The following is a 21,395-nucleotide window of genomic DNA, read 5'->3' on the forward strand; positions in this document are numbered from 1 at the left end:
GCCTGGGCAACAGAGCGAGACTCCGTCTCAAAAAAAAAAAAAAAAAAAAAAAAAAAAAGTCTAGAGCTGCCACATCCAGTACAGAAGCCACTAGCCACATGTGGCTGTTGGGCACTTGAAATAAGACTAGTCTGAGTTGAGATGTGCTATGTCAAATACACATGGGATTTTGAAGACTCAGAATGAAAAAAGATTATAAAGTATCTCATTAATATATTTCATGTTGAGGACTTGTTGAAATGATAATCTTTTGGATATATTGGGCTAAATAAAATATATTATAATTTTACTGTTTCTTTAAAACTTTTTGATGTGGCTACAGGAATAATTAAAATTATATATGTGGCTGGGTGCAGTGGCTCACGCCTGTAATCCCAGCACTTTTGGAGGCCGAGTTGGGCAGATCACTTGAGGTCAAGAGTTCAAGACCAGCCTGGGCAACATGGAGAAACCCCATCTCTACTAAGAACACAAAAAATTAGCTGGTGGCACACACCTGTAATCCCAGCTACTTGGGAGGCTGAGGCACGAGAATTGCTTGCACCAGGGAGGTGGAGGCTGCAGTGAGCCGAGATCGCACCACTGCACTCTAGCCTGGGCAGCAGAGTGACATTAGGTCTTGAAAAAAAACTAATAAATAAAAATAAAATAATACATGTGGCTCACATTTGGGCTCACAGTATATTTCTGTTGAGCAATAATGATCTAGAGCATTCATTCACTGAACAAATATTTCTTTTTTTTTTTTTTTTTGAGACAGAGTCTTGCTCTATCACCCATGCTGGAATGCAGTGGCATGATCTCTGCTCACTGCAACCTCCGCCTCCTGGGTTCAAGTGATTCTTGTGCCTCAGCCTTCTGAGTAGCTGGGACTACAGGCACACGTCACCATGCCCGACTAATTTTTGTATTTCTGGTAGAGATAGGGTTTCACCATGTTGCCTAGGCTGGTCTCAAACTCCTGACCTCAAGTGATCTGTCTGCCTTGGCCTCCCAAAGTGCTGAGATTACAGGCTGAAGCACTGCGCCTGCCCTACAAATATTTCTCGAGCATCTCTTATGTACTGGGCATTAATCTAGATGATGGGAATGGAACAATGAACGAGCCAGAGAAGGTTCCCAACCTCAAGGAGCTTCCATTATCATGGAGGAGAGATCCAGACCAGTAAACAAAGGTGTAAGCCAGATAATTTTAGATAGTAAAAGTACTCTGAATCAAATAAAGCAGGGCGCTTGATAGGCGAAAGTGCAGGAGGGCGGTCAGGTAAGGCCTTCTACAGCAGCTGAGTCAACTGAGGTCAGAGGCAGGAATCAGAGGGAGGAGACTAGGACATGTTTAGATAAGAGGCAGTGTAGACCAAAACTAAGAGGAGGCGTGGATGGGGAGGAGCAAACAGACTTGAATGATATTTGGAAAGTCACACTGGGAGAATTGTGTAACAAAAGGAATTCCGGAAAGGTGGGAACTGATGGCTCCCAGGCTTCTGGCTTGGGTGAGTGGGCGAATCGTGGTGCCACCAGATAAAATAAAGCAGGAGTGTGTCTTGAGGAAATGAGGAATTCAGTTTTGACATTGTGAGGTGCCGCCGGGATGCCCAGGCAGCCATGCTAAGGGAATAACAGGTCAGGGCTTGTTATTTGGGATCTAGCATCATAGATGTGGCCATTAAAACCAACTGTGTCTGAGAAAGAAACGACAGAAGATAGTAGGCAAAAGAGGACACTTAGGGCTGGGTGTGGTGGTTCACACCTGTAATCCCAGCACTTTGGGAGATGGAGGTGAGTGGATCACCTGAGTTCAGGAGTTTGAGACCAGCCCAGCCAACATGATGAAACCCCATCTATACTAAAAATACAAAAATTAGCCAGGTATGGTGGCGGGCACCTGTAACCCCAGTTCCTTGGGAGGCTGAGGCAGAATTGCTTGAACCCGGTGGGGGGCAGGGAGAGGTTGCAGTGAGCTGAGATCATGCCACTTCACTCCAGCCTGGGTGAAAGATCGAGACTTTGTCTTAAAAACAAACAAACAAACAAAAAACAAAAAACCCCCAGGACACTCAGGTTCAGGGAGCAGATTTCTAAATTGGAAGATACTTGAGCATGTGTCTAGGTTAAGGGGAAGGATCCAGGGTAGCCAGAGGGGTTCACTTATCCCAAAAGCCAGGGAAGGTTCCTGTGAAAAACTCTTCCCAACTACAAGCATTCTGACCACTCATATTTTCAGCATTAAGAGAGAAACTGTTGTCAACAAAAAAATCATGTAATTCCCAATATGTATATCACAATACCTTGAAACTTTGCCATGTCACTTGGGTCCCTTGTGGGCTCTGAGGGAGCAGCTCTGAGATTGATGCAACAAGGTTGGGTGTTGATGGAAGGGATGGGCTGGCTTGGGAGCCTGGCTGGGAGATCAGAGGTCTAGGAGGAGGTGTCTCTTGTCAGGGAGGAAGTAGGAGTTTAAGGAGAGTGGTGAAGGTTAGGGGTGGAAGAGGGTGTGTGCAGGTAACAGGTGAGGACACCTCTTGGAGAAACTTTGGATATGTCACAGTGTGGGCCAAGGCTTTATCGTTATGCACTTAGAGTTGGAGAAGCCTTCAACAAGAAGTAGGATGAGGGATTAGGAGAACTGGCTTTTGAAAAGTGGAGTGTCCCTGGAGCAGGTCATAGCCTCCTTGTAGCTCATTTTCCTCATGTCTAAAATGAGCCGAATGGTCTTTTAGAGGCTAGGTGCGGTGGCTCACACCTGTAATCCCAGCACTTTGGGAGGCTGAGGAGGGAGGATCACTTGAGCCCAGGAGTTTGAGACCAGCCTGGGCAACATAGTGAGACCCTGCCTCTACAAAGAAGAAGTGGTGCGAGACTGTAGTCCCAGCAGCTAAGGAGGCTAAGCTGGGTGGATGGCTTGGCCTGGGAAAGTGGGGACTGCAGTGAGCCCTGATCTCTCCACTGCCTCTAGCCTGGTTTGCAGAGTGAGACCCTGTCTTAAAAAAAATTTAAATAAAAATAGGCTGGGCATCGTGGCTCACGCCTGTAATCCCAGCACTTTGGGAGGCCGAGGCGGGCGGATCACGAGGTCAGGAGATCGAGACCACGGTGTAACACCGTCTCTACTAAAAATACAAAAAATTAGTCGGGCGCAGTGGCGGGCGCCTGTAGTCCCAGCTACTCTGGAGGCTGAGGCAGGAGAATGGCGTGAACCCGGGAGGTGGAGCTTGCAGTGAGCCGAGATTGCGCCATTGCACTCCAGCCTGGGCGACAGAGAGAGACTCCGTCTCAAAAAAATAAATAAATTAAAAAAAATAAAAACAAACCCCTCAAATGGCAACAGCAAAAACACATAAATGGTCTCTTAAATTCCCTGGAAGTTGTAAAGATAGTAAGTACATGCCGGTACCTCTCTCGGTTGCTTGAGCTGTTCTCCTCCTGGAACTCACTGCCCTTCGGATAGCCAGCTCGAGTAGTCAGCACAACACTTGACACACAATGTTTTCCATACTCGTAGGCATCTATCATTCAGAGGGAGAGGCTTATCTTCCAGTCTTTGTACCCTGTAGGGCCCAGTGCAGGCTGGCTGGTGGCAACCTGGCCTCCAGGAATGCTTCCTGGAATAGCAATGAATGGCGCTCTAGTCTCTTAGAAAGTCTCAGCATTTATGTCCATTTCAATAAAAAAAAAAAAAAAAAAAAAAAAAGAATTGCAGGAGATGGTGTAATGAGCAGCGCAGGATAACGCGCTTCGTAGGTATGAACTCAGTTAACCCCACAGTCACACTATGAAGTGGGTTATCCCCATTTCCCAGATAAGGGAAAAGACAGAGAGGTTAAGTAATTTGACCAAAGTCAACAGCTGGTGAGTGGAGAGCCAGGGCTTAAAAACTGGATTCCCGGCTCCGTGCAGGGGCTGTGCCTGCTGCCCGCGGGCGGCTGCTGGAGCGGAGAGGTTCCGAGGTTTCAGGGGCATTTTGTCCTTTCCCACTTCTGGGCCGTGGGCTCCCCCATAGAGGATCCCGCGGGCCCTTCCTGCTCTGACATACTCGGACCTGGTTCCACCTTTCCCGGACAGCAGCTCAGCCCCGCGCCTCTCCAGCTTGTCGATGACCGGTTCCCGGCCGTGCCCCGGGCCCTCCCTCGGAGCGCGGGCCGCCAGGGGCACCTGTCCCCGCGCGGGGGTGTCGCCGCCCCTCGGCGCCGCCGGGCGCTCGCCGCTGAGCCGTGGCGCCCCTGGCAGGAGCACTGCAAGGACGCCTCCCGGGACTGCACCGCGGCCCTGCGCACTTGGGGCGACGGGGCCGGGCGCGGGGGACGGCTGAGGGCTGGGAGGGCGGGCGGAGGAGACACCGCTGAGGGGACGCCGCTGAGGGCGCCACGCGGGGGGCGCGGCTGGGGCGCCTCGAAGGGCAAGCGCCAAGGGGGCGCGGGCGCCGCCGGAAGCTGGGGCGGGGCGCCCAGCGGGATGCGGTGAAGGGCGAGCGGCGCGGCGGTTGCAATGAGTGCCTCTGCGGCCACCGGGGTCTTCGTGCTGTCCCTCTCGGCCATCCCGGTCACCTATGTCTTCAACCACCTGGCGGCCCAGCATGAGTGAGTGAGCCGGCGCGGCGGGGGTCGCGCCGAGGGGCGGCGGGAGTTGGCTCGGCGCGACGGGAGCCTCGCAACTTTTCCGAGGGGGCTGGGACTGTCCGCCGCGGGACAGAGGTTCGCGGCTGCAGGGGCTCCCCGCGCCTGGCCAGACAAGAGGGGCGCCCCAGGGGTCGCACGGGCCGGGTCCTGGAGCCGGGCCCTGAGGTGCCCAGGCTGGCGCATTTCGGGATGTTAGTGCCAGCACCAGGCCAGGTGCCCGGGGTCACAGGGGTCAATACGGCCATGCCCCTGCCCTGGAGGGGGCCCAGGGGCCGGTGGGGAGCGGAACAAACACGGACACTACGAACCTGGCCGTGTCAGCTCGTTTGTGCCTTGTTCTTTTTGCATCTCACGGGAACGTTTCCATGTATGGACTTTCGCATACTTATCATTTCTTATTAATTTTAGAAACTGTTGTGAATGACTAGCAGAAATAGCCCGGAACCAACAGGCAGAGACGTGGGTTCTAGGCCTGGCTTTGGCACTGACGGTGTGGTCTGGCCTCGGTTTTCCGGTCAAGTGGACTTTGTGTGCATCCTATTGTAAGGTTCCCCGGAGACCTGTTTATGAAGGGGCCTTGTGAATGGAGAAGTGCTTACCAGTGCCTGCGCTGGGGTAGGATGGGGACAGGCAGCAGAGTCAGAACACTTCAATGTGAAGGAAATGGGTGGGGCTGATGGAGGGGGACAGGGCTTGGGTTCGAAGCCCTGTCTCCCACTCTACTGCAGGGATCACTGACTAACCTGCAGCGGGCAGCTGAAGGCCTGAGGGTCGCTGGGTGTTGGGACAGGTGCCAGCCTCTGTGCCTGCTGATGTTGGTTGCTGTCTGGAGGGAGGAGGAAGTAACCTGCTATGTTTCTCAGCTGTTGGTGCTAAGGAAATTGCATCAGTCTGTAGGCTGCAAACCCCCTTCAGCTGGTCAGGCCGTGGAGTGTCTGTACATAGGGTGGTAACTTCCTCCTCTCCAGCTGCCAGGCGCCTGATCCAGGCAGCACCCACACTGAGTGCTCACCAGGCACCAGCAGTGTCTGCCCTTGGTCTGACCCAGTCTCTGGAGGCAGCCCCTGGAGGGAGCTGCTCTGGGCCACCGAATATTACATGCCTGTCAATATAGTGCATGGGGGACGCTGTGCTCCACAAAATGGCATTATGGGCAGTTCAGTGAAGATATGTTGAGTGCCTACTGTGTGTTTGGCACTGTTCCAAGTGTTGGTGACATAGCTATGAACAAGCCAGAAGAGGCTGTGGAGGCAGGTAATGAGACAGACATCAACAAACATTAATACATAGATAGTGACATGCTATGAAGATAATAAAATAGGGTGACTGGGGAGGGGGCTGGTGGCTAGGGAAGGCTTCTAGGAGGCGGTAACACTTGAGTTATGGGAAGATCTGGGAATGCAGCCTGTCGGGCAGGGAAATAGAGCAGTGCAGGGGAAGGAATTGGATGGGCGTAGTAGGTATTTTGGAAGGTGAGCAGATGGGGCTTACTGAAGAGGGTTGCATGGCAGCAGAGGATTTGAGGATGAGCCCTAGGTTTTGGCCTCAGCCACTGGGAAGATGGTGATGGCATTTACTGACTACAGACTGAATTATGTATTGCTGTGCATGATGGAGCACATTGGCAAGCACTACAGCGTTTTGAATAATTAGTGTCAGCCATTCTTCCTGTCCTCTTGCAGGTTAAAACCCCAGTGGCCTTTGATTCCTCTCTTCTTTCTCCATTCCCTTCCTCCTACCGTCTGCTTCCCCACAAGTCCTGGGGCTCTAGTGTCGTGTTCCCTCCTTTCAGTTCTCCCTGGCACTGGCCCTTTCTGACCTGGACTATGACAAAGGCTCCAGTGCAAGTCCCGCCGCCCAGCCCCCCTGCGTGTTTCTCGGCCTCAGCCCCCAGTCCCAGCCCACACACTAGTGCTCCTGCCACACCAGCCTGCCTTTGCCCCTTGACCACTCCTCCTCCTCTCCAGCCTCTAGCCCGGACTCCTGCTGCTCCCTGACGGGGATGCTGCCTTCCTCCTATCGCAGACTGTTGAAGCCACACCTGGACTTTATGGCCACTTCTACCTTCTGCAGACCCTCCCTCTCTCTCCTTTGAGCCCCCTCAGTCCCTTGTTTGCACCTTTCTCCCGAGAGTTACTTTCCTGTGGTAAGAACTTACCTGCCCCGGCTATAGCTCAGCCCTCTGTACTGTCCTGCCCAGGCCAGTGCCGTGTGCGTCGTAGGCACTCAGGTATGTTTGACTTTGTTGAATCGAGTTTCCTTCCCACCAAACCTTTTATGCAACTCTGAAAACCAGAAAAAGAAAATTAGATTGAGAGGTCATGAAAGGACTGAGCGTGTTCTGTCTCCTTCTCTCACTGAGAGAGACATACTGCTCACACTCATCCATGCATGTCCCCTCTCAGTAGGTGTCTGTTCATAGAAGGGCATCAGCAGCCCTTCCCACCCCACAAGACTAGCAACTTTCTCATCCTGGGGTTAGTCGCAGCCCTTGCCTGTCCCCGAGTCCCTGCAGGACCTCTTTCTCCCTGTGGTGAGCAGGTACTGCACTTGGCTGTTGTAGGAGGGTCTCTGGGGACAGTGCCAAGAGTCAGAGACAATCTGCTGCCCTCGTTTCCCTTCATTCTTCCCTCCTCTCCTGGAGCTAAGAGCATGAGAGGACGCTGTGAACCAGTTTACACTGCTCTGTCCTGCTCCAGAAGAGCACCAGCCATGCGATCCTGCTGGCAGTGAGTGCAGGGCCTTGGTAGGAGTAAAGACTGGAGTTGTCACCCGACCACCACCTGCCTCAGGCTGTTCACCATTAAAATGCCTGTCAGCTGACCCAGCACACCCACCTCTTCCCTCATGGGATTCTTCAGCCCAGCGTCATACACTTGACCCACATTGGATTCCTCCTTCTTCAGCTCATCCCCACAGGAGGAGCCTGAAGCAACCACTGAAGTGCAATCACCAGAAACCTCCTATTTTTCAGTTTCTCACTTGGACATTGAAACAGCCACCCTCATTCTTTTTTTTAATTTAATTAATTTATTACTATTATTTTTTGAGAGGGACTCTTGCTTTGTCATCCAACCTGGAGTGCAGTGGTACAATCTCGGCTCACTGCGGCCTCCAACCCCCAGGTTCAAGCAATTCTACTGCCTCAGCCTCCCAAGTAGCAGGGATTACAGGCATCTGCCACCTCACCCGGCTAATTTTTTGTATTTTTAGTAGAGACGGGGTTTCACCATGTTGGCCAGGCTGGTCTCCAACTCCCAACCTCAGGTGATCCACCCGCCTCGACCTCCCAAAGTGCTGGCATTACAGGTGTGAGCCACTGCGCCCAGCCTCATTCTTATCATAGAACTGATCCATCTATCATTTATCCATCCATCCATCCTCCATACATTCACCCATAATCCATCCATCCACTCATCATCATCTATCCATTCATCCATCCATCATCCATCCATCCATTTATCCATCATCCTCCATCATCCATCAATTCATCCATCATCCATCCATCTATTCACCCATCATCCACCCATTCACCCATCATCCATCCATCCATCCATTCATCCATCATCTATCCATCCATCATCCATCCATCCTTTCATCCATCATCCATCCATTCACCCATCATCCATCCATCTATCCATCCACTCATCATCTATTTGTTCCCCCCTTCCCTGCCTCCTTCTATTCTTATCTTTCTCTCTCCTAGGGGATGGTGGTAGTTTTCCAAAGGTCCCAATGTTGGGCTGTGGTGGTGTGGAGGGGTCTCAGCTGAGGAGTGGTGCTTGTAGCTGCTCCAAGCTGAAGAGGTCCTGGTGTAGCAGGCCATTGGAGTGGGCCAGGTAGTATTTTGTCTAGAATTGGAAGCCCTGTCAGTGCTGGAGGTGTGAGAGGGAGAGTATTGCTGTTGGACTGCAAGAGAACTCCTAGGGGTAGAGCTCAGAGTCCATTGAGATAGGTTCCTCCATGTAGGCAGGGACTTCTCTTATTTATCCAGTCTCCTAGGGCCTGCAACAATGGCTACCACATAGGGGTGCACAATACATTTTTTTCCTTGCTATGTTTTTGAATTAATTAATAAACAGATAGATGCAATGATGTGACTTCCCTCGGGTAACACAGTTAGCAACAGAATGGGTACCAGGATCCCGGTTTCCTGACTGATAACTCTACCAAGCCTCTTGCCCTATCGCTGCCCCACTGAGTAGTGGCTTTGGCCCCTGCTGTCCTTGGTGCCATTCCCTTTCCTGTAGAACGTCTAGGGGATGTGCTCAACTAAGCTTCTCCTTGGTTTCTATGGTTTGGGGTTGGATGCTGGTCTGTTGGCCCTGGTTCTGGGGTGTTGGGCTATCTTCATTCTGTCCTCAGGTCTAGTCCAGACTCCTTCTCCATGGATTTCCTGGCCTCATTCTCTGGCCCATTTGATTGTACACATAACATAAGGTCTTTCTTGTCCCCTGGAAGGCATGTTTAGTTGTAATGCCTATATATTCATTGGAGCTCAGTCTGAGGGTTTCTGACTGGCCCTGAGGGAGGTGGCAGAGTCAGTGGTGAGGCCTGTCAGCTGCTAGACAGCAGGGGTTAGAGGACTGTGTAGGTGGAGGCAGTGGGGTAGCGGCCATCTGTGCAGCAGGGTGGGGTGAGGCAGAGGGAGCTCCAGACATGTCATCTGTGCACATGAGACAGGATAAGAGGAGAATGAGGAGGACTTGATGGCTTCAGTCCCTGAAAGTCATGGGCTGCAGCCCAGATGGGCCAAAGAGCTGCAGATAAACTTCACTAATTCTACAGTGCTGGGAGCTGCAGGCAGAGGCAGAATTATGGATGAATTATGCAGCACTAGGAGCGAATGCATTCAATAGTCAGGAAATTCCAGGCACCAATGTGTTTATTTTGATAGTGACCACCTCCCTGTTCTGGTCGTTGCAGTTCCTGGACTATTGTAGGGGTTGCTGCCCTCATCCTGTTCCTGGTAGCACTGCTGGCTCGTGTCCTCGTCAAAAGAAAACCACCCCGGGACCCGCTGTTCTATGGTACGTATCCACAAAGGGAAATCTTTTGTATCTGATTAATAACACAATCCTTTCGGCCTCAGTCACATATTCCTCCTTAGTTGTGAATACTCTGAGCCCTTCGGTAACAGTGGCTCCAAGTGCAGGGGTGTTTCAGGACAATCTGGCCCTCACCTCTGGCTATTGCCTCTCAGGCTGTGGACTCCACCCTCTCCCAGGTGGCATCCCGGTGGAGGGTTACTGCCAGGCCAGGCAGGGCACCCTGCCAACCCCAGCATGCTTTGACCTCTGACCTCGACTCTCATGCCAGCTCCTTCCCGGGCTTCCTGTCTTCAGCCTGCTACTTGCAGTCCCCCCGACTTAGTGCAGAACTTAACTGTGTGGTGTCTGGGTCTGCACATATGCATGAAGAGGAAAATAATGGAACCTGCCATAGAGACAAGCACCTATAGTGCACCTTGTGTGGCCCGCAGGCTTTTACCTAATCCTCACCATCCCTCCACTTGAAAGTGAAGCAGTTGGCTTGGAGATGCTAAGAAGTGTGGCAAAGGTCGTGTGGCTGTTGACCCCTAAAGCCCATGCCCTTCCATCATGCATGCTGCCCCAGCCAAGCTGCTACTGGCCTTTGAGCACTTCCTGTGCCAGGCACCTTGCTGGGCATTTTGTTCTGTAGTTTCTGCTTCAGTAATACTGCATATCAAATGCATCCCAAGTCCTACAGCAACAAACATTTATTTTTCTTGCTCACAGGTCTGTGGGTTGGGGCCACTCTGCATCAGGCTGTGGGTTGATTTCAGGGCCGTTCTCTGACTCCTTGTTCTTGGACCAGCAGCTCCCAGGCATGCCCTTCTCATGGCAGATACAGAGGCACAGTGGGGCTAGTAAGAAGAAAGTGGTGGCTCTTAAGGCCTTGGCTTGGAGCTGCCCCATCTTACTCCCACCCATATTCCACTGGCTGAGATGAGGCATAGGGCCAAGTCCAACAGCAACAGCATAGGGAGCATTCTCTGCCTACACTGGGCCTTGGGAAAGGTGGGGTGGGAAAGAAGAATTGTGAGTAACTAGCTTCTCCCAATCCACATATAAGAAACTCTGAAGCTTATAGAAATGATGTAATTTGCCTAAGGTTTTACAGCCAGTCAGTAGATGAGCTGGGTCCATCTGATTTCAAGGCCCACATCCCTTTTCCTGGCTCTCTCCACTGGCCTGTGCTCTGGCCCTTGCGTACCTTTCCAGATGAGTTTCCTGCTGCTATCTGTCCCTCCTGTTCCTCCCCACTCCATGGAGCCTATATTAACTGTACTGATGTCTCTCCCAACTCTTCAAGGCTGGGCATCCTCTCTCCTGTACCCTCAGCCCTCTTTCCTGGTCTGTTACAACTTTGAGCACACTGCAGCCTCAGGGTGAGGCTCAAGGCCAGACTCCCACGTACTAGAAGGCAGAGACCATGTCCTTGTCATTGCTAACACAGTGTCTGACACTTGTGTTGGCATCAGCAATCATTGGCAGATTATGTGCCAAACACTTCCTTTCTTGGAGACATATGATGGCTAATCACCTGGGAGGCTTCTGAAAAATGAGCATCAGGAAGAGACACTGCCAGTGAGAACTGGGCCAAAGGCCCCCATGGAGGCATGGGGAAGGCACATCTGCAAAACAGGGCACATGTGGCCTTTTGTTCCTTCTGGGGAGAATGTGAATGCTGGACTCCTGGCCACTGACTCCAGGCAAGGCCGGCTTCCCTTCTCTGTGAATTAACCATCCCCACACTCCTCTCCATTTCTTTTTTCACAGCTTTTCTTATATTCACCATCAGATTTTTCTACTGTCCATGCCCATCCCATAGTCTAAGGCACCAATTTGTTACAACTTGAAAATGCAGCTTTGACAAACTAACATGCACTAAATTTGATCACCTGCTGTTTAAAAAGTATTATTTCTTAGTTATTTGTTGCTAGTAGTTATAAGCCCATTTAGGAGATGCTCACAACTCTAGTAAGATTCTCTGACAGGTACAGCTTTCCTTCTGTCATATTCAATTACCCCCTCTTGTATTCATTTTTAACATCACTAGTCTTTTTTCTGAAAGCCATTGTCACTTGCACATCAGCCACCTGTCTGTCTCTAGGATACGCCATGTGGAAGAGGGTAACCACACTGGACACGCTGTGAGGTGGCCTGCTTGGGAATCATTGAGATGAATCACGTCGTCAAGTCATGGTCTTTTTTTTTTTTTTGAGACAGAGTCTTGTTCTGTCGCCCAGGCTGGAGTGCAGTGGCGCGATCTCGGCTCACTGCAACCTCCGCCTCCCGGGTTCAAGCAATTCTCTTCTCAGCCTCCGGAGTAGCTGGGATTACAGGCGTGCACCACCACACCCAGATAATTTTTGTATTTTTAGTAGAGACGGGGTTTCAATATGTTGGCCAGGCTGGTCTTGAACTCCTGACCTCAGGTGATCTGCCTGCTTCAGCCTCCCAAAGTGCTGGGATTACAGGCTTGAGCCACCGTGCCCAGCCTGAGTCACTGTCTTAAACTTAGTGGTCACTTCTATGCTTCCTTGGCCACTCAGTTACTGGCTTTGCTCACACTGCCCAGGTGGGATGTGGGTTGGCTCTGGGCAGCCACTTGTAGGGGAGTGGAGGATGGGTGGAGTTGGCCTGCTAGAATCTTCTGTGACTGAGCAGGCAGTGACCATCATTCTCCACTCCCGTGATGAGTGTTCCCTTGATGAGAGTACTTAGGCAGGGATGAGGAGAGCTGCGAACACAGGTGGAGGTCCAGCTGGGTGTGTAGAAGGGGTATTCTGTTAGTCTATCTCGATAATTGTCCACAGCATCTTCTGGAAAACATGAAAAACATTCCATTATTATTAGCTGATGCCAAGCTTGTAGTAATTGTCTCCTGAGCTATTGCTTTTTAAACTGCTGCTTTCTTTGCTCTAGTGTATGCAGTTTTTGGATTTACCAGCGTGGTGAACCTCATCATAGGACTGGAGCAAGATGGAATCATTGACGGGTTCATGACACACTACTTGAGAGAGGTATGGGATCACTTAGTGATTATGAGGTTTCAACCAAAAGGCCACAACCCAGATCACATTACTCACACAGAAGTCCTCTCATTTAGTGTGAACAGGTACAATACTCAGCCTTTCATTTCCTGTAATAGCCTTAGGTCACTTATTCACATGGAAAGTGGAGCAGAAAGGACGGTTAGATCACGGGAGGCAATTATCTCCAACATTCAGCCCTCACGGCTTCTCTCACTCATGACCCCACACATGACCTGCTTTTCCCCTTTATTTGTATTTAATATAAGTAAGGTACCTTAAATGGATTTAGTATTTGTGTGTCTGTTAATACATGACTATCTCAGAAACCCCAAGTCAGTCTTAAATTTGTAAAGTACCAAACACAGAGGTACTTGATGAAGTCATTCGATTGTGATGGCTGGCACTCCCCACCATGCTGCCCAAATCATAGCTTTGGATAGCTGACTGGTACTTGAGAGAGCTAGTCCTATTTTCTTATTTTATGGTGGGCTGAACCCAGCCCCAGAGAGGTTAAGTGACTTATTCCAGGTGACACAGGAAATGAGGAACAGGGCTCAAAGCAGATTCTTCATCCATGTTCAGATAATGGGGAGCTTTGTATGTACACTGTGGGAGTTTGGGTTTTATCCTGTCTGTGAGGGAAGATTTTAAGTCAGTGAGGAATACAGGCAGCTCTGGGAAGGATGGGCTTACAGGGAAGGGTCCGTGCCATGAGCTGGGGCACCAGTCAGGAGGCTTCCTCGGGACCAGCAGGGGCATAAACGTGGCTGGGCAGAGGCAGCGCATGGGAAGTAGAGAGAGGGATGAAATTTAGAGAATCGGAGTGGCTGGAATTAGTAAGACTTGGGGACAAATTGGGAATGATGCGAAGGATGAGGCCTAAGACAATGCCCTGATTCCTGCTTTGGAATTTGGAAGAATGCTGCTGTTTTTACACCAGAGAGGGATGAGAGGAGGAATTTATTTCTGCAGACATTTGTTGAAGGGGACTCTGTGGTCAGAAGACCTGCTCCCTGCCCCCCAGGAGCTCCCTGCCTGATAGGGTGGGGAGATGGAATTGTCCCAGGCACAGTGACAGAGACTCACTCCAGGCACAGAAGTACTCAGAGGAGGAATTAAGTCTGGGTGCAGTCGGGGAAGGCTTATTGAGTTGGTGACACTGCTGTAGCATTTTAAAAATGGTCATGGCAGTGGAAGATAGACATTTCCAGATGGACCAGGGAGGTAGGGGGAATTCCGGAGAGAAGGGACAGCTTGGGCAAAGGCTTGGAGAGGTGAAAGACCATGTGCCTCCGCCTGGGGCACCAATCTGCAGGGATGAGGCTGAGTTTCTATGGGGAGGTGGAGTTTCAGATGCTGGCAGGGCTTTGCAGGTCTTGAGCTCTGAGGAGCAGTCCTGGCAGAGAGAGTCACAGGCCATCTGAGTGTGGTTGGTACCTGAAGGTCTGAGAGGCGAGGGGCTTGCCTATGAGAAGGTGGAGAGAGAAAAGGGCTGAGCTTGGGAATTTAGAGACCATGGCTAGAAGAAGAGAAGCCCCTGAAGTGGACCATGGGGGGCAGGCCAAGAGGCAGAAGGAAAACCTGGAGAGTGGGGCCATGGAGCCCAGAGGAGGGAGGTTTTAGGAAGGAGGCAGCTGATGAGAGGGCTGGAAGCTGAGTTGGCAAGGGTGGTAAGCATTGGGGCAGACGGGGTACCAGAAGGGGGACTGGGGTGTAACTGTGGTGGCAACGTCTGCAGGGCCAGGCTCTGGGGACCCAGCTGTGATAGAGAGGAGATGGGGCTTGGTCCAGCAGGCTGTGACAAGTTTTGGGGAGTTTTAGAGTAGAGGAGCAACAGGCCAAGAGCCAGGCCTTGAGAATCTTTATCTGGCAGGAGGAGTGTCATGGGTTGGAAGGAGGGGACAGAGGTAGGAAGACCATTTGGGAACGTAGTTGTGGTCCAGTGAGGGACACTGAGGGCTAGACCTAATACTGTGAAGAAGAGGGAGAATTGCCAGGGTGACATTGTAGCAATAAAATTGATAGATTTGCTGAAAGACTGCATAGGAGAATGAGGAATGAAAAAATGACCATGTGGTTTTGACCTTGGTAAGCTGAATGGTTTCACTATTAATATAGAGAGGCCATGGCTGGCTTGGTGGCTCATGCCTATAATCTCAGTGCTTTGGGAGACAAAGGTGGGAGGATCGCTTGACGCCAGGAGTTGAGACTGCAGTGAGCAATGATCACCACTGCACTCTAGACCAGGTGACAGAGTGAGACCCTGTCTCTACACACACACACACACACACACACACACACACACACACACACACACACACACACGTACAGAGAGCAAGAGAGAGAGAGGCAAGATGGAAGGCTGGTTGAGGGCAGAAGCTGATAAATTAAGAGTTCAGGCGAGTTGAAAGGATCTGTGGCCTGTGCACCATGCAGTTAAAGATGCTCATCAAGCTACCAGGATAGGCCAGCACTGGCTCAGAGAGCCAGGTGTGTTAGCAAAGGAAGTCTGAAAGCATAAATCGGATGTATTCTTCAGTCAGGGCAAGTCCGAGAGAAGGGACATGGGCCTGGCATGGGTGTAGAAGCAGAACCTTGATTCTGTTTCCTGCTCCTCTGATTTTAATTTGATTTGATCTGTGGGAGAGATGACAGAGCAGTCCTTGCCCCAGGGGAGCATGAAACTTAAGAGAAAGCCCTGCTTGCTTGGCTGATTGATGGGCTGGTTGATCTGCACTCTTCCTTGTTGTAGAAAGGATTTAAGGCATCTTACAGCGTGAAACAAGCCAGGACAGCATGAGCGTGGGAGAAAGAGGAAAGGAAAACAAGGTGGGGCCAAAACAACAGTAAAAATGCACGGAAAATTGACAGTGACTTTCTAGAAGCCACCTGGAAATGTAACCACCTAGAAAAGGGAAATGTAGTTTGTCATATAATCTTGTGTTCATAACATTAACATTTGCCCAGGAGAAGTATGGCTCTTCTTGGTCTCTGCTAGGTATACTAGCTACGTGACCTTAGGAAAGTCTTGTAATCTCTCAGAGCATCTGTTTCCTCATCTGTAAAATGGACTCAATCCTGTCCATCCCACTGGGTTGTTGGGAAGGTAGAAGGAGGGGTTGGGTGTGAAGCTCTGAGTTCGGTGCCTGCCTGCCTATGTGTCGGTATGTGGGGAATGAGTGCTGTGCCATGCCCAGCCCAGCAAGCCACGGTATCAGCATGAACTATTATTATTATTTTTTGAGACGGAGTCTCGCTCTGTCGCCCAGGCTGGAGTGCAGTGGCGCAATCTCGGCTCACCGCAAGCTACGCCTCCCGGGTTCACGCCATTCTCCTGCCTCAGCCTCTCCGAGTAGCTGGGACTACAGGCGCCCACCACTACGCCCGGCTAATTTTTTGTATTTTTAGTAGAGACAGGGTTTCACCGTGGTCTCGATCTCCTGACCTCGTGATCCACCCGCCTCGGCCTCCCAAAGTGCTGGGATTACAAGCGTGAGCCACCGCGCCCGGCCAGGGATCAGCATGAATTATTAAGGCCAGCCACTGTCTCTGGAAAGCAGGGTCGTCCCTGGCCACCTCTCTGGTCACTGCCAAGCACCTTTTGTCAAAGATTTGGCTTGGTCTCCATGAGTTTGCCATACCGCCAGGATTGCCTATCACGCCATCTGCCTTTGCATCACAGTACAAACCTATGTTGATGCATCATGGGCCAATTGGCCAGGCATTCTCTAATTCCATCCTCTGTGGCCAGACCCTGGTTTTGGCAGCTCCAGTGTAAAGTTGTATTTTCACGTTCCTACCAATTTTGAAGAAATAGTTTCATCTTAGCAGATGAACACAAGTTAGTTCTGCTGTTTTATTTTACTTGCAATACAGGTCTGATGTTCTGCATTTACAGGTCTTATTTAAAGTGGACTTCTTTTTAATGCTTTCTTTAGGGTGAACCATATCTGAACACTGCCTATGGGCACATGATCTGCTACTGGGATGGCTCTGCTCATTATCTGATGTACCTGGTGATGGTGGCAGCCATAGCATGGGAGTAAGTCAGTTCACCTGGTGTGTGCCTTTGCCACCTTAGCAACCGATAAGCGGGTATGTAAGGAAACGTTATGCATAGAGGCAGATACACAAGCAGGTATACTGGACATGAATATAAGTTCCATGGGTGTGCATCAGACGTGGCTTTATCCTCCTTGTACCACTGCCTTTTGACAGTGGTACAATGTCCCTCTGAATTGCTCCCTCGCATGGTGACAGCTCGGGCAGACCCTTTAAGCTTTCTGATTATGTTGTCTTACAAGAATAATTTTTATTTTCAGCAATTAAAGCCAAGCACATCTTAAACTTCATTTCAAAACTTCAAAATTTCCAAACAGCAATCTCATTTTGGTTCAAAGCTTCTGTCCTTCCCCACATCAGGCATAGCTCTGCGGCTTGGCTCGCACTAAGGCTTGGCTACATGGCCTGTCCGTTCACTCCTCTCATCTCACTCTGCAGCTGGCCCCATGGCAGTGGATGTGTATGTACAAGGGATTAAAGGAACAGGGGCAGAGTCTTATGTGAAAGGTTCTGTTTTTTGCGTATTGGTACCCCCATCATGATATGCTAGCTTGGTCTTGGGAGGCACACGTGTGAGTTCTTTAGAGACCCCAACCACAGGAGCTTCTGCATTGCACTAATCCCTGAAGTGAACGACGTGCTCTTGGGCTGAATTTCTGCCCATGGTGGCACACCCACAGCTTTTTTTCTGCTGGGGCCCCTGTAACCCAGAAGGTACACCCTTTGGGGAGGGATCTTTTCAAAATGTTTCAAGTCCAGCCGTCTTCTCAGGCCTCCACTTGCTTCTGGGTTACAGAAAGTCATGCATTCTTGCCCCATACAAGGTTGAAATGTAGTTTAACTAACTGTCTCCCTCACTCCCAACGTGCACTCAAGGTCAGCTCCAGCTAATTCATTTTTTTTTTTTTTTTTGAGACAGGCTGGAGTGCAATGGCACAATCTTGGCTCACTGCAATCTCCACCTCCCAGGCTCAAGGGATTCTCATGCCTCAGCTGGGACTACAGGCGTGTGCCACTATACCTGCAAATTTTGTATTTTTAGTACATAAATCTAAACATTTTTTTCACCATGTTGGCCAGGCTGGTCTCAAACTCCTGATCTCTGGTGATCTGCCCGCCTCAGCCTCCCAAAGTTCTGGGATTACAGGCGTGAACCACCATGCCCGGCTCCAGCTCATTCTTATCTGTCCTCCTGTTTACAATCCCAGTCATTGTGAATGGGCCTCTTGGGGTCTGGTTACATTTGGCTTGAGGGCTGGGGTGGGGCAGGACGCACACAGTATTCTCCTTGTTTCCCTTCAGAGAATTTCCTTTTGAATTTCTCATAGCCTGTTACATAGTGTGGAGTTTGGGTTACTGGGGTTATCAATTGAAGGAACTTTTTTTTTTTATTTTGAGACGAAGTCTCACTCTGCCGCCCAGGCTGGAGTGCGGTGGTGCGATCTTGGCTCGCTGCAACCTCCGCCTCCCAGGTTCAACCATTTCTCCTGCCTCAGCCTCCTGAGTAGCTGGAATTACAGGCGCATGCCACCATGCCCAGCTAATTTTCTTTTTTTTTTTTTTTTTACTTTTAGGAGAGATGGCGTTTCACCATGTTGGCCAGGCTGGTTTCAAACTCCTGACCTCAAGTGATCCGCCCACCTCAGCTTCTCAAAAGTGCTGGGATTACAGGCATGAGCCACCATGCCCGGCCTGAAGGAACTTTTTGTCAGCATTGAAGATTAGGGGTATATGTCTAGCAGCTCCTTTGTAACATGGGGTACATGTCACTTGTCTTCACCTTTGGGGCTTTGGCCAAAATTCTGTGACCCCAGGAAAAGTCCATTTAACATTATCATTGTAAGTATAACTCACTTATAATGATTAAAAATATGGATCCAATTTCCTTTCTTCTTTCAACTTTCTTTTTCCTTTCATGCTGTTGAGTTGCACACACAATAGGGAAATGCAGGAGTCCTGTGGCAGGGATGATCATGTTGTAGTTTAACAGAAGACATAGCAGGCATAATTTCCTATTTAAAAGGACATGAAGAAGGTTCTATAGTATATCACATGGCAATGAAGTTACATAACCAGGGCTCCTTGTGTTTGATTTATTCCTCTCGATTCAATATGTTTTGATTCATGTACTTTACTAGTTTGAATACAAAATAATATTGAGGATCATTTTTTGCTTAGTATTCTAAGACAAATGTACCAAGTCAAGATTTTTTTGTTGTTGTTGTTACAGGGAAACTTATAGAACCATTGGCCTATATTGGGTTGGATCTATTATTATGAGTGTTGTTGTTTTTGTGCCAGGAAACATTGTAGGTAAGAAACTTTATCTTAAAGTTCACTTTCCTTTTCTAAAACAATGGGGCTTGTTTTTAAATAGAGAAGCTCTTTTAGTTATAATAGAACCAAGTGATTCCAAGCTTACTAAAAACCTGTTTTGCAGAATAATTCCTTTTTCTCACCTTTAAAAAAAATACCTTTTAAGAAGTGCTTTGAGCAATTTTCAGACGTGTGCATTGAACAATTTGGCAGTCAAGTTATCAGGGATTCCTGTTTTTTTAGAAGGATCTCAAGGGAGTGAGTATGGTGTTTATGGCTATATTTAGTGTGCAAATATGTTAACTCCTGACACACTATGAGAACTCCAAAAATGTACTTGGAAATTACAAGTACATTATTAATGTAGGCAGGAAATCAGGATGTATATATATATATGGAGATAGATATATACAAACATATATAGATTATCTATCTAGATGTATTTTTTGAGACAGGATCTCACTCTGTTGCCCAGGCTGGGTTGCAGTGGTACAGCCATAGTTCACTGCAGCCTTGATCTCCTGGGCTCAAGCAGATTACTATAGATAGGACATGCCTGTTAATACAATCTAGTATTTTAAATTGACCTTTTTAATTTGGCCTCATTAAAAATATTGTCTGGCCCATAGCAAAATTTTAGATGACCTGAGATGGGGAGGTATCCTAAATATTACTTGTGTTAGATATGCTTTTGGTAACTTTTTTCTCTTTCTCTCTTTTAAATAGGGAAGTATGGAACACGAATTTGCCCTGCTTTTTTCTTAAGCATACCATATACTTGTCTTCCTGTCTGGGCTGGTTTCAGAATCTATAATCAGCCATCAGAAAATAATAATTACCCCTCAAAGGTGATTTTATTAAGTTTTGATGTACCCTGTTCTCAAACTCATAGGGTTCTTTCGCATCCACTGGCCACTGAATTGAACTGTGCCTCTGTGGACTGGAGCATTTGGGGCATCCAAACAGTGTGACTGTTTTGATTATGTATCATTAGCTTACATATTAATTAATGTGGGCAAGAAGGTCTGTTTCTGTCTGAATACATCTGCTTCTGTTGGCAAGGCCATACTTTGGGGAGCTTCCTGTGCCAGTGGTCACACTGGCTGTAACCATCAGATTCTGCATTGGTGTGTTAAGTGAAGTCCATAGTGTGTGGTTCATCTAGGATTGTTAATGGCCCGGACTTTGAGCACCTGGGTTCCTCTGTGACACCTATGCATTTACTACCCCAAGAGGACACTGGAGGGATACTGCTCCTCAAGGTAGTCTACACAGCCATACAATCTTGACTCCAGAGATCCAGGTCCATGGAGACTGGCTACAGGACATCTGAGACACCTCCCTTCCATTCACAGCCAAGGTAGTCAAGGTGAAACAACACTAGCCTGGCAGATACTCTGCTAAGGCCTTCATTTCTAAGCTAGTTTCTCTCTGTTTCTTTTCCTTTTCTAGGTATTAGATCATTTAGCAAGATCTTTTAAGCAAAACTGATATATGAAAATATGAATTACTAGAGATAATCAGAATACGACTATTCATTTTACAAAAGATTTTCAATATAATTCATTAAAATACATTTTAATTGACAAATACTTCATTTGTAAACATTTAGACACCTGCTATGTAAACTCAGGCTGGCACACTGAAAGCTGGTACTCTCTTACATCTGTCTGAGGAAAGAGGTGGCTGTTAAAAAGAAAAAGCAAATAGTCAGTCCACCCTTAGTCCCGGCTCCACTGCTTTTAAAGGTTCCATGTCAGTGTGTCAACAGGTAGGTATGCCATGAGGCATGCAGACTTGCTTATCATTATTTTTAATGTGAAAACACAGTGACAGCCAGGGCCAAGCAGGCATTGTCATACAGTGCCGACAGAAACATAAATTCAGAATTGCTCTGCAAAGCAATTTGGCAATGTTATCAACCTTAATAATTCTGGAACCCAATAATTCTGCTCCTAGAGCCCTATCCTCAGGAAATCATCACACAGATACCACCAAAGATTTACAAAGTTGTTCATCATTACATTAAGTATAACAGTGAAAAATGCCTAAATATCCAACAGTGGGAGAATGGCTAAAGTGTGGTGTTTCCATATGGTATTCAGTTTTAGAAAATTTTTTTTTTTTTTTTTTTTTTGAGACAGAGTCTCGCTCTGTCGCCCAGGCTGGAGTGCAGTGGCGCAATCTCGGCTCACTGCAAGCTCCACCTCCCGGGTTCACGCCATTCTCCTGCCTCAGCCTCTCCGAGTAGCTGGGACTACAGGCGCCCGCCACCACGCCCGGCTAATTTTTTTTTTTTGTATTTTTAGTAGAGACGGGGTTTCACTGTGGTCTCGATC

At 48.9% G+C, this 21,395-nt stretch overlaps 2 protein-coding genes across 8 annotated transcripts in view; one reads left to right on the forward strand and one right to left on the reverse strand.

Annotated features, from left to right (window-relative positions):
- The first annotated feature begins 4,355 nt into the window (after positions 1-4,355).
- The window catches only part of TM6SF1 (transmembrane 6 superfamily member 1), a 30,339-nt gene continuing 13,299 nt past the window's right edge, over positions 4,356-21,395 (forward strand). For 2 of the 6 annotated variants that reach the window (XM_055277424.2, XM_055277422.2), the window contains exons 1-6: positions 4,403-4,577; positions 9,543-9,646; positions 12,569-12,666; positions 16,617-16,720; positions 18,971-19,053; positions 19,783-19,904. In XM_055277424.2, coding sequence (XP_055133399.1) covers positions 4,486-4,577; positions 9,543-9,646; positions 12,569-12,666; positions 16,617-16,720; positions 18,971-19,053; positions 19,783-19,904 — 603 coding nt within the window. In that variant the 5' untranslated portion in view covers positions 4,403-4,485. Of the gene's footprint in view, positions 4,578-9,542; positions 9,647-12,568; positions 12,667-16,616; positions 16,774-18,946; positions 19,054-19,782; positions 19,905-21,395 lie in introns of those variants that run through there. The other 4 variants (XM_055277423.2, XM_055277421.2, XM_055277425.2 and 1 more) reach the window with 4 other exon arrangements.
- The window catches only part of HDGFL3 (HDGF like 3), a 95,995-nt gene continuing 84,198 nt past the window's right edge, over positions 9,599-21,395 (reverse strand). For both annotated transcript variants that reach the window (XM_055277428.2, XM_063638618.1), the window contains exon 6: positions 9,599-12,465. In XM_055277428.2, the coding sequence (XP_055133403.1) occupies positions 12,433-12,465 (33 nt within the window). In that variant the 3' untranslated portion in view covers positions 9,599-12,432. The remainder of the gene's footprint in view (positions 12,466-21,395) is intronic.

The sequence above is a fragment of the Symphalangus syndactylus genome, chromosome 5 (assembly GCF_028878055.3).
Source record: "Symphalangus syndactylus isolate Jambi chromosome 5, NHGRI_mSymSyn1-v2.1_pri, whole genome shotgun sequence".
Lineage (NCBI taxonomy): Eukaryota > Metazoa > Chordata > Mammalia > Primates > Hylobatidae > Symphalangus > Symphalangus syndactylus.